This window comes from Puntigrus tetrazona, unplaced genomic scaffold (genome assembly GCF_018831695.1).
Source record: "Puntigrus tetrazona isolate hp1 unplaced genomic scaffold, ASM1883169v1 S000000270, whole genome shotgun sequence".
Lineage (NCBI taxonomy): Eukaryota > Metazoa > Chordata > Actinopteri > Cypriniformes > Cyprinidae > Puntigrus > Puntigrus tetrazona.
In genome coordinates this window covers 1,232,918-1,245,317 of record NW_025047932.1, presented here as the reverse complement: position 1 = coordinate 1,245,317, position 12,400 = coordinate 1,232,918, and the positions used below count along the sequence as shown (strand labels likewise).

Sequence of the window (12,400 nt, the reverse complement as noted above, 5' to 3'; positions counted from 1 at the left end):
AGCCCTTCTCTCCGTCCGCTGATGATGTCACCCGCCCCGAACCCGGCTCTGGAGTTCGTTTCGCTTTGATTCTGATTCACTAGAAACGCCCGGCTCGTTTGAGTCACGAGTCATTTTTTTTGAATCGGGTTACAGCGGTTGCGTTATGTTTCCTTTAAAACATGCATTTTTAGATTGAATTTATAGAAGTGAGAATAAGAGATTGATAGTGATTTTTATTTTTATTAAGAATAGCTGTATGCATTTTTAACATTTTATTAAAACTCCCCGAATAGTTGGTTAAAAAACTTCCTTTGGATGGAAAAAATAATGGAAACTTGCTTTTATTAAAGAGCATCTCGGTACTATTTCTTTTAATAATTTTTAAAAAATATATTTTTTTAAGATCTATCTTTGATTTTTATATTTATCTAATAATTTTTTATTTATCCTTACTCTATTCAATTTTATATATCCTTTATTATATAATATTTATCTAATTTATTTATACCTGCCCTATGTATTTATCTAACTCCTATTTTTGTGCTTTTTTTCTCCCCAATTATCACTTTTTGGATTTTTTTTTTTTTATTTAATTTTAATTTATCCTCTTTATCTGTCCTATTTTATTTTACATTATGATGCTGTTTACATTAGTATATTTTGCATTATTTAATTATATTTATGCCCCTTTTTTTTATTTTATGTATTATTTATATTTATATATATATATATATATATATATATCTTTTATTTTATTTTTTTGTTCATTCTCCATGCTATTTTATACATTTTATTTTTATTATTATTTAAAAAAAAAAAAATTCCCCTTGCATTTGACTGCAGGCATTTGGTTCCTCGGTTCCATTTTAAGGGTTTTTTGTTACAAATGTATGCCAGCAAGCTGCAAAAATAGACCGTGTGTGTGTGTGTGAGTGTGAGTGTGCACGCGTTCATGAACGTGGAGCCTGCAGTGGATCTTGTAGGAGGAAGCTGATCCTCGCCTTGTTTTTCAGCCCCGCACCCCCGTCTCAGATGAGGTCCTGATCAATGCACCATCTCATTCAACATTACAGCATTAACACCAGCAGGACCTGCTGATGCTCTCCGTGTAGGACTGTAGGATGAGAGAGAGAGCGAGTAGGAGACATCCGAGGATGAAAGCGGCGCGCTGTAGATATAAAGCAGAGATGACGTGTGCAGAGCGTGATCGGGAGAGATGTTCAGAAGGAAACGCTAGGGTTCGGTTTACCGCATTAGCGTATGCGTGTTCATACCGGCCCGGCAGACGTTTGAGTGCTTTATTTTTTATCTTCTCTCTTTAAAATACACAAATTACATTTTTTGGAACCGCATATAGTACCATTGACACCATTTTAAAGTCTATGGGCGTGGCTCTCAATAGTGTATGATGGTCTTGGTCTTGATGGGGGCGGAGTTTAATGACTAAGGGGGCGTTTCCAAAACGCCATTTTCAACTAAAAACGGAAAACGTGGTGATTTATGGTCACAAAGAAAAGAAATGCATTAATACCCTAGAAAATAAAAAGTAAATATGCGTTTAAAACGCTGAATATACCGCCAGTACATTTACATATTTATGCGATTGTACTTTTGGTTTACTGAACTGCTATGCAAAGCTAATTTTGCGCTCGATGCTCTTTAATTGTGCTGAAGTGTTTTGGATTGTGCTAAAGCGTTTTATACGGAGATACTGCAATCATCGACGGTGACATTAAAACACATTTTCTATTTAAAATCAAGAAACGTGCCACTCCAAATAAAGTTTAATAGTCATTTTGCTAATAGATTTGAACTCTGTCTGTGCAAAAAAACCCCAAACAGATCCGTTCTTATGCACAGAAGACAAAACATTATTCTCCGAAATATAATGGTCTAAGCTCTAAATAGTATTGAATGCAAATGCAATGCACTTTAGAGCCTTTTGTACTGTTTGCTGCCTGCCGTTTTGTTAAAAATAGCACTTGAAACCGCATGCATTATGCTCTGCTGCGTGTTGCAGGTTTAGTAAAAGCGGTTCTTTTTAATGCACGGATGCAACGGTGGCCTTTTGTTCGTTTATGCAATGCACCATTTTCCCGTTTTGGTATCCGGCCGTGAAGCTGCGGCTCTGGGTTTCCGTTATGGTTCCCCGTCGTAGCGCATGCTCCAATGCTTAACGGCGTTGGCCTTTCGTTGCAGCTCGTCGAAACGGTTCCGTGATTCTCCAGCGCCGTCGCTCGGCGTGTGTTTCCTCCCTCCCCGTCTCCCGACGAAAGACAGACAGTGCGAGGCCTCTCCCTTCTCTTGCTCTCTCCGTTGCATCCGCTTGCTTTCCGCTCCGGCGCGTCTCGGTCATGTCAGCGCCCGGCGTTCAGGGCGACTTCAGGGAACGGTGGCTTTTCTTTTAAAGCGGTTGCGGCGAAAGCCAGCGCTCCAGATCCGTCCGTGTCGCCGTCTCACCTGATGAAGCTCGTTCTCGGGCGTCTGCCGGGCGGCGTGTCATCGGGGAATCGCGGAAAGGGGCGAGATGTGAAGCCGAAAATGGGGTCTGTACGAAAATAGCTAGTCTGGAGGTGAAAGCAGAGCGGGCTGTTAAAGGCCGGATCTGAAAGCAGCTCTACAGGGCTGAAGCTTGACGTCACGCTGTCGGGAGATATTCAGGCGGTGAGATGTAGTGGAGTAGTTAGAAAGGGGGGAAAAAAAGAAGAAAATCGGCATTCTGTTTTTTTGCATTAATATTTAAAGGCGGCATGAAACTGAAGTCGCAATCGTCTTCTCTGCTGTGATGCATCTAGTGAAACTGCTTCTTGAGTTAAAAAAAAAAAAATGTAGGGGACTTGATGTTTATTATGAATGATTATAATAATTATATATATATATATATATATATATATATATATATATATATATATATATATATATAATAATATATATAATATTATTATTATTTTTTTATATATATATTAAATAATAATTTAATTAAATAATAAAAAGAATTATGATTTGAAGTAAAATTAATTCATTTAATATTAGCAAATGCATACTTAAATATTTAAGTATATATTAGTGCTGTCAAACGATTATATCTCATCCAAAATAAAAGTGTGTGCTGTGTATATTTATTATGTATATGTGTAGCTGACAAATAAATACTGGACTGTGTCCAATATTGATGGTGATGGTGTTGCAGCCAAAAAGAGCAACGTTTATTTTCAGTGTTAGTATTTTTTTTTTTTTTTTTTTTTTTAATTTTTAGTTTTTATTTATATATATGACACACACATTTTTTAAAATTATTTTCTTATTTTGGGATGCGATTTGATCATTTATATATATATATATATAATTTAATTTTTTATTTATTTATTTTTTTTTTGTAGTGTTAAGTATCATACAATATTTTAGGAAAGTGTTACATTTCGTTTATTAGTAAAGTTGCTAAAACAGTTAATTTTTGCATGGTTAAATTTCAGCTAAAGTGGGAAAGAAACACAAAACGCAGCGAGCTAAATACTAAGATGATGTGTTTTTAAATGATCTATCATTTACTACAGCTATCAAAGCACCACTTTCAGCAATAGGACACCAACAGTTCATGTAATAAATGCAGTTATTTACTTTGAATACCATATATTAACTAAACGCCGGTTATCTCTCTGTCTTTTCTTCCTAGGCGAAGTCATGTATATGTCACATGTGTGGAGCTCATTTAAATCGGCTTCACTCCTGTCTCCATTGTGTGTTCTTCGGCTGCTTCAGCAAGAAACACATCCACGATCACGCCAAAAACAAGAGACACAACCTAGGTAAGATGCACGCAGAGACTCACTCACACGCATCTCCGCTTCTCTAAGGTAAGACTCGCTCCCACACGGACAGACGTCATTAGCAGAAAATAGAGCGCATGAGCGCAGAACACAGTTAAAGCTCACACAGAGCTGTATGGAGAGAAAGGACACACAGGAGCAACGCTTGATCAAGTCTCTGTAGGAAGCGTTGGAGACGCACATTGAATACTGAACAGAGACACATTCTGATTGAATTAAAAGGCTCAGCTCTACTTGCAGCACAACTAGGGTCCTATATAATCACTTTTATTTTATTTATTTTTTTTATACTCAAAGCATGTCTAATCAAGTGAATTTATCAATTTTTTTTTTTTTTTTTTTTTTTATTGAATTAAATATTTATTCAATAAAACATTTTAGCTTTTTGGATTTTTATATATTTTGTTATATATTAAAAAATATATATATATTAAAAAAAAAAAAAAATATATATATATATATATATATATATATATATATATATATATATATATATATATATATATATATATATATATATATATATATATATTAAAAAAAAATATATATATTGACAGCTCTAATCATGAATTAAAATAAAAATTATATATATATAATATTATTATTATTATTATTATTATTATTATTATTTTATTTTTTTATTATTATTATTATTTTTTTTTTTTCAGATAATTTAGTTTGTTTTAATTTGCCTGACTTCCGTTTTAATGGGTTAATTAAATTTTAATAATCAAAAGCATGTCTAATAAACGGAATGCATGAAACTTTTACACCTTAATGGCTTTAAAAATTTTAATTTTAAATTTTTAAATTCTTAAATTTATATTTAAAATAGTTTTAAAATATCTAATTCAGGCTTGTAATTTTATTTTATTTTTTTACCTTTGGAATTGTCTTCTTTTTTTTTTTTATTCAATAAAAATTACATTTATTGGTAATTAAACAGTTAACAGTTGAACTACGCTTTTAAATTGCAATAAACATTTTTTTTATTCCTTTCAAGCGCTGCACAACAGAGGTTTACTGTTTAAAAGTAAAACATGAAAGAAAGTCTATGCTTTAAATTATGTTTTTATGACTGGATTATGCAATTATGTGCGCTATTCTTGCATCGGCGCTACAAAACCAGTTTCATGTCTGCTCCAAAAGCTCGATCATCTTCTCGAGAAGCAGCGAGCGCACGGATCCGGCCCTGAATGCTTGGAAGGGGTCTTGGATTTCTCCCAGCTCCTTAATGCATCGCTGGCGTGTAATTATCCCCTCTGTTTTAATGAGGAAGGGTGCCACCCTCCGACAGCAAACAAATAAGAAGCGCAAACAGACGGGAATGTGGGTAATTATAGTGTGCGAGGGGATAATAGTCCCTGACTCTGTGTGAACGTGTGACTCGGGGCGTTTGTTTCCAGCGGTGCCAGAGACTTCGTCACCCACCTGTTTTGTGCAGCTCGTTTGGAAAAACTCAAATCGGAGCTTCACATGACGGATTTAATTACTTTCTACCTCGGGATACGGAGCTGCCGACTCTGTCTGCCGTCCTTTGGGACTTCCTCTTGCGCGTTAAGAAAGGAAAGAACGTCACCTACGATTTGGGCAACAGACGCGCGAGATACCGAACCGCAGAGAGTCGAGCGGATATTCGCAGGCGAAATAAAAGTTTTCGTTTACACGCGCGAGCTTGGACCGCAAAGCCAGTCGTGGGCCGTGATACTTCATCTGAACGTTGAATAAAACGTTTTTTTTTATTGATGCATGGCATGGCTCTTTAAGGATAGGACAATATTTGGCACATCTAAAATTTTTCATTTGAGAGAATCTCCTTTTTTATATATATATATATATATATATATTTCTTTTATTTAAATATAAATATATATATATATATATATATATATATATATATATATATATATATATATATATATATATATATATATATATATATATATATATATATATATATATATTTTATTTATTTATTTATTTATTTTTTAATTAAATGTTTCGTTTTATTTCCACTGGTCTTGGTACAAAATAAAACCACAGAAGAGTCTTAAATGTTTTAAATGGGGGGATATCGAAACTCTTTGGTCATTTTTGAACGCGATGCTACTGGTCTAATTGGATTCAATTATCTATGCTAAGCTAATGCTAAAAGACCGGCTGAACGGATGCAAAACAAGGCAGGAAGTTCTTTAACTCTGTGGGAGTTGGAGGATAAGCCCGTTTCCGAAAAGAACAAGTAAACGTTTTTAAAACTTTCGTAATTGTTAAAAAGACGAAGCAATAAATAGCGCTTTTTGGCTGAGATGCCGCTCACTCGTTGGCTTCCAGATCTTGACGTTTCTTGGTAATGTTTGCGGATTCGCGCACAAGTGATCCATCCTTTCGAATGAATTCAGACCGAATCTGAACGTTCTGTTTGAAGGAACCCTAAGCTTTTTATTCGTTTGCTTCGAATGCTGCGCGTAAAGCCCCGTGATCAGATTTGAGACTCGTAACGTTTCTGAGATTGAAAATGATTGATAGGAGAATCAAGTCTAGCCAAGCTTCTTCAGGAAGTGTTCGTCTGGACGATGGTTTGGTTTTGCGTGTCATATTTGATCCACCATGCTTTTGTAGCTCATATAGTCTGATACATATAGTCTGCTTGTAAATCAATGACATCTTTATTACAGTAGAGCACTGACACAAAATCATGTAAATATCAACATTACCTTGAATTTTTTGAACACTATGATTAATAATTCTCTCTGATCACCATACCTGCATTTATTTAATCCAAGATTCAGCGAATTATTATTATTATTATTATTATTATTATTATTTATTTTATAATTTTTTTATTTATTTTTCCTATATTTTAAATATTTTTTTTCTTTATTTGAATACATTTTAAAATCTAATTTCAGCTGTGATCAGATCTTAATTTTTAGCTTTTATTGCTAGTATAAAAAAGTATAATATAATATTTTTTTTGTGAAGGGGTTATTGTAGAAATGATTGCTTTTATTTAGCAAGTATGCATTATATCGAAAACATGATCGTGATGATGAACGAATGAAGATATTTATCATATTACAAAAGGTTTTTATTTCCGATAAATGCTGATCTTTGGACGTTTCTATTCATCAGAGGATGCCGAAAAAATTAATTAGGGCGACGCACGAAAAAGATTTCAAATAAGCAGCAGCAGGATCTTTTTATAAATGCAACAGGATTGAGAAAAATGTATATCTCTATGTAAACGACCGATGATTCGATGATTCACACTATCTAAAGACATTTCAGAAATCACTTTCAATTATAAAAACGTTTGACAGTGCCAACAGGGGAAAAAAACAAAGCACACACACATATATATATATATATATATAACTTTGGAAGGGCCGTCTCTTTCTGTAATGCATCATTCACAGATGGCCTGAGCGGCTTGAATCGGTCATGCTGACTCATAGTGAGCTGCTCTTGGACTTTGTCGCCCGTTTAAGCATCTCTTCTGTCTCCTGATGAACGCATGAAGTCCCTCGCCGCCGATCCAGGGTGGTTTGTTTGGCTCCAGGTGATGGTTTATGGTTTCTCGTGCCGCAGGCGTCATAACGCATCCGCAGAATCACCCATAGCTCTGGTTCCGCTGCGTTCCCAGGCGACGTCGAGGTGTGAGTGTGAGTGTGTGTGTGTGTGTGTGTGTGTGTCTCGTTCCCCTCGGAGTTTGATTGAACATTTAATTAGGTTAGCCCCGCGTACAAGGGATATCTGTGAATGAGCGCCGCTCCCGAGGAGGAAAACTGTGATTATTCTCCAAAGACGAACGGGGGAGTAATTAAGTCTGAATGAGCCGGCGTCGTTTTGTGCGTCTCTGTTGTTCAGGTTTGTTTAGATGCCGTTTTGTTTTTTTTCGTCCTCTCTGTTTTGTCGGCTCACACTTGTCAGGCTTGATCTCGGTGTTCTTTCCTCTTTTTCCTGCGCTGGTTCCCATGGTTACCTGAAGGCCTGCTATGCTTTTGGTTTATTCATCTGATGCGCGTGCGTGTGTGTGTGTGTGTGTGTGTGTGTGTGTGTGTGTGCATCATGCAACCCCGCCTCGTTTTCTTGTGCAACTTCTCTCTTTTCTGCTAGTCTAATCCAAATAGTGTTTAAAGCCATCATGCATGACCGCTGTCTTAAAAAAAATAGATGAAAATCCAACGCTTTACAGTACTGTCAAATTTGTGATAAAAACAAAAATACTGTCTTTTATTGCATATTGTGACATATACCCAAATGACAAGAAATGGTGTAGTCCTGGTTATATCCATCAGTTTTATTAGCTAATTATATGTTTTAAGTTAATGATTGCACTGATTTCATCCAATAACTAAAATAGGAAAAAGCATTCTTAAAAGTTAAAAAACAATTAAATAGTTGCACTTTACAAAAAAAGATTTAAGTATAAAATAACTGGTGATGTTTTAGCGTCATAGATTTTAACTATAATAATATATAATAATTTATATTTATATCTTTTTCCGTAAATGATTTTGTTTTATTACTAATTTTCGGTTTTTATACTTATTTATAGTTTTTCACATGCAAATATATTTTTTATAATAGCATAACTTTTAATAGCATTTATTAATTTGATTAAAATTATTTAGAATTAACATTGAGTTAACAATTATGAACAAACAGGCAATCGTATATTTAAAGATGAACATTAACCTAGATAAATTCAGTACAATATTGCCGTTCTTATGTAGTTTAACAACCGTAAGTGTGTTGAATGGTAAAACATCATCATGTATAAAGATTTTAATGAATCTAATGCATCTAGGAAAGGCATTATATAGTATCATAATGCATCCCGTTATATAATATCATGGCAATGTCGACCTTCAGCTACATTTTGTGATGCATTCGAAAGTGTTTGTTTAATAGGATTTCATTGGATTGTATTCATTAGCGCATTTTAATGCATTTTATTTTTTTTGTTTTTTCTTTTTGGGGTGAGCATGCACAAATAATCCATAACCGTAAAACTAAGCATATTTACGTAGAAAGCAAATAGGCTCAGTTTTTGCCACATGCTTGCGCCTATTGTTGGACAATGAGACCTCTGTCCCTTTACAGCAACCGAAAATAGCCGCGCGGACGTTCGGCCGCCCGTCTCTCTCTGCTCTGAAAGCCACTAAAAGCCTCGTAGTCTCCCGAGCACCTGTCGGCGGCGTGTGCCAGGCTGTGCATTAGTGTCGAGTCACAAATAGACGTCGGTCCCCGCTGCTGCGCTCCACCTGCGAACGTTTAGTGCGTCTGTGTGAAACGGACCATCATCGGGTTGCCATGGGAACTGAAAAACGGGTACCGCGGGCTCGGAGGAATGGAGGGATGAGCATCCGAGAGCGATAATTCACAAATAATCCTCCTCATTCACAATTACGGCTCTGCGCTGATACTGCGCTGCGACGTTTGACGGAGGACGCGATATTGTGGCACAAGGATGTTTTCTGCGCTGCACCCTAATTATTATTCCCATCACTTATTAAAGGAGGCAGATTTGCTGCAATGCTTGCAATGTTTCCTTAATGCCTCATCCATATTTACAGAACGTCAGCTTCTCTAAAAGGCCTCTAATAGGTTCCCGTGTTGTTCTTCTTCTTCTCTCGTTCAGCTATAGACCTTTTGTACGGTGGAATATATTGCTTTGTGTGCCAAGACTACATATACGACAAAGACATGGAGCAGATTGCCAAAGAAGAACAAAGAAAAGCGTGGAAATTGCAAGGTAGGTTTTTTTTTTGTTTTTATGCGTAATGTAGTTCAACTTCGCCTGTAGCTCAAGGGCCTGTTAATTCAGAAAACGAACGCTGGAAGCCACGCGTTTTGTTTTCGGATGCTGATTAGGGCTAGTTTTTTCTTGATGACTTTGCTTTTGAATCTTCGCAAGCGGGAGACGCGCCGGCGCCAAGCCGGATTTCGGGATTCTACGCAAGTTTAACACGGGTTTCATTTAAATGAATTGCTGTTTGTCTTTGTCTTGACTCTCAGATGCAGTTCTGGCTGCAGATATCACCGCGACGTCGTTGCATTTTGAGCTGGTTTGATAGTAGGCCTCGCTGATTTGAGCTCATGCAGTGAACAATGCCAAAATTATAGATTTTTTTTTCCGCTTAACCACTGAAGTGCATGAGCTCCGATTAATCAGGCTTAATTATTTATATAAAAGTTTAACTAAAATATATGCATTGCTATCTAAAAGACAATGTAAAATAATAAATAAGTCCTTTTTATTTATTTTTGACCAAGACTGCAAAATACAAAAAATACAGTAAAAGAAAAAAGTTATATATTATTACAATTTAAAGCAACAGTTTCTATGCAAACGTATGTTAAAATGTAATTTATGTATGTCATCAAACGTTTTTTAAGCATCATTACTCCAGAATTATTTCTGATTATCATTAATGCCCAATATATTTCTAGGAACAGATTAGCATTTATAAAATAAATAAATATATATATATATATATATATATATATATATATATATATATATATATATATATATATATATATATATATATATATATATATATATATATATAAATAGATTATTTATTTATATATATATATATATAATATATATATATATAATAAATAAATAGATTATTTATTTATTTATATATATATATATATATATTTAATAAATAGATTATATATATATATATATTAATATATATTTAATAGATTATATATATATATATATATATATATATATATATTTAATAGATTATATATATATATATATAATAGATTATATATATATAATTTATTTATTAAATATATATTAATATATATATATATATATATATATATATATATATATATATATATATATATATATATATATATATATATATATTTAAAAAAAATAAGAAATGTTCAATAATTTATATAATTTTAAGCCTTTACTTTCACGTTGTATCAATTCAATGCATCTTTTCCTAAATGAGTGTTGATGTTCTAGTTAAAAATAGTTTATAGGCTGCTTTAAATGAAATGTAATGCAAGACTTCTCTAAAACATCAGGTATTGGAGAGAAATATTCGATGTGGGAGCCTACGAAACGAGAGCTGGAGCTGCTGCGACACAACCCCAAACGAAGGAAAATTACAGCCAACTGCACCATAGGTAAGAGCTTCGTTTCCCGCAGGCCGCGCTTCAGAGCCGTTCCTCCGAAACCCCGCTCAGTAATACGGCCCTCAGTAGTTGATTAGGAGTCTGCCAAAACTCATCTGTTTAAAACTAGTCGGTTCAAACGACTTCGTAGCAGTCGAGCGTCTGGAGACCGCAGCGGAGCCAAAAGCGCTCTTTGTTTCTTGGCCGCGAGTGCCATCGGTTGCGAATGTTTTCATCAATTTTTGCCACGACGGGGGGAGAATAAGGGTCTCCGTGCACACAAATGAGGAGAGATGCGGACGTTGGCCATTAGAGAAATAATCCTCCTCCTCCTCAGCGGCTCGGCTCGCTCCCTTCTCTCAGTCAGAGGGCCTGGCACCGGAGTAATGGTGTTAAACGTCTTCACCACAGGCTCGCGTAGGCGCTAAACGCCAGCCTCTCTCACACCCAGAGAAACGCACTAATGCGATTAGCCGTACGAGAGCCGGGGCCTCCATCGATCACTCAGGACGTAATGTGAGCCGTGCTGGATGAATTCAGTAGGGTTGCCGTGCGAGATGCTGCTCTCGGAGGAGCCCGAGGAAACCGGAGGCGTTCGACGCCACAGCTTCAGGCCGCTTCTGCTGGAAGTGTCAAAACGTGTTCGTGGAAAGATCAGCTGCTTCGGCGAAATGGTCTCGTTTTCAACTGCGAAGACATTTTCCGTAAAATGCAGCGTGTTCTTACAGCAAAACTAATGGCTTTCTTGAGGCAGGTCTTTTGTAGTGAATCAAAGATGTGCACCGCGACTGATTCCCGAGTAGTTGTTGTTTTTTATTGAATCAAAAACGTACAGATTCTTGAGTGAATTGCTTTGAGTCTAACTTGACTAGTGTGATTTGTTTGTCTTGAGTAGGTTCTTTTTAGCCAGTTGAACTTAGAGCGTGATCCATTTGATTCTTTGTCTGATTCTTGAGCAAAGGATTCTTGATTCGAAAAAACACTGATCAAACCGATTCCTGAACCGATGACTCTTTTGAGCTAGTTCTTTTTAATGAATCCAAAACATACAACACAACTGATTCCTGAATGAACCACTCTTTTCAATTGAATCAAAAACTCACTGGTCTTTAGTGAATCAAAACCATACAGCGCAACCAGAGTAGTCTGATTCGTAAGCGACTGACTCGGAGACAGTTTTTTTTTAGCGATTCAGAGATATGCAGCACATCCAGAGTGGTCCGATTCTTGAGCAAACGATTCTTTTATCTTTTTATTCTTGGTTCAGAGTCATTTTGTTATCTTGAATTAAAAACAAAACAGAACTGGACTGATTCTTTTGAGCTAGCCGTTTTGAATCGCGTACCGTGTGTTTGTTTATTGCGAAACTTGCATCACGTTTAAAATTTAATAATAATAATGAAGGCTGACTGTCTTAAATATCAAAGATTCATCCGAAT

At 35.5% G+C, this 12,400-nt stretch overlaps 1 protein-coding gene across 3 annotated transcripts in view; it reads left to right on the top strand.

Moving 5' to 3' along the window:
* usp22 (ubiquitin specific peptidase 22) overlaps positions 1-12,400 on the top strand; it is a 33,120-nt gene that overhangs the window by 8,206 nt on the left and 12,514 nt on the right. For all 3 annotated transcript variants that reach the window (XM_043230983.1, XM_043230981.1, XM_043230982.1), the window contains exons 2-4: positions 3,656-3,788; positions 9,454-9,567; positions 10,872-10,973. In XM_043230983.1, the coding sequence (XP_043086918.1) occupies positions 3,656-3,788; positions 9,454-9,567; positions 10,872-10,973 (349 nt within the window). The remainder of the gene's footprint in view (positions 1-3,655; positions 3,789-9,453; positions 9,568-10,871; positions 10,974-12,400) is intronic.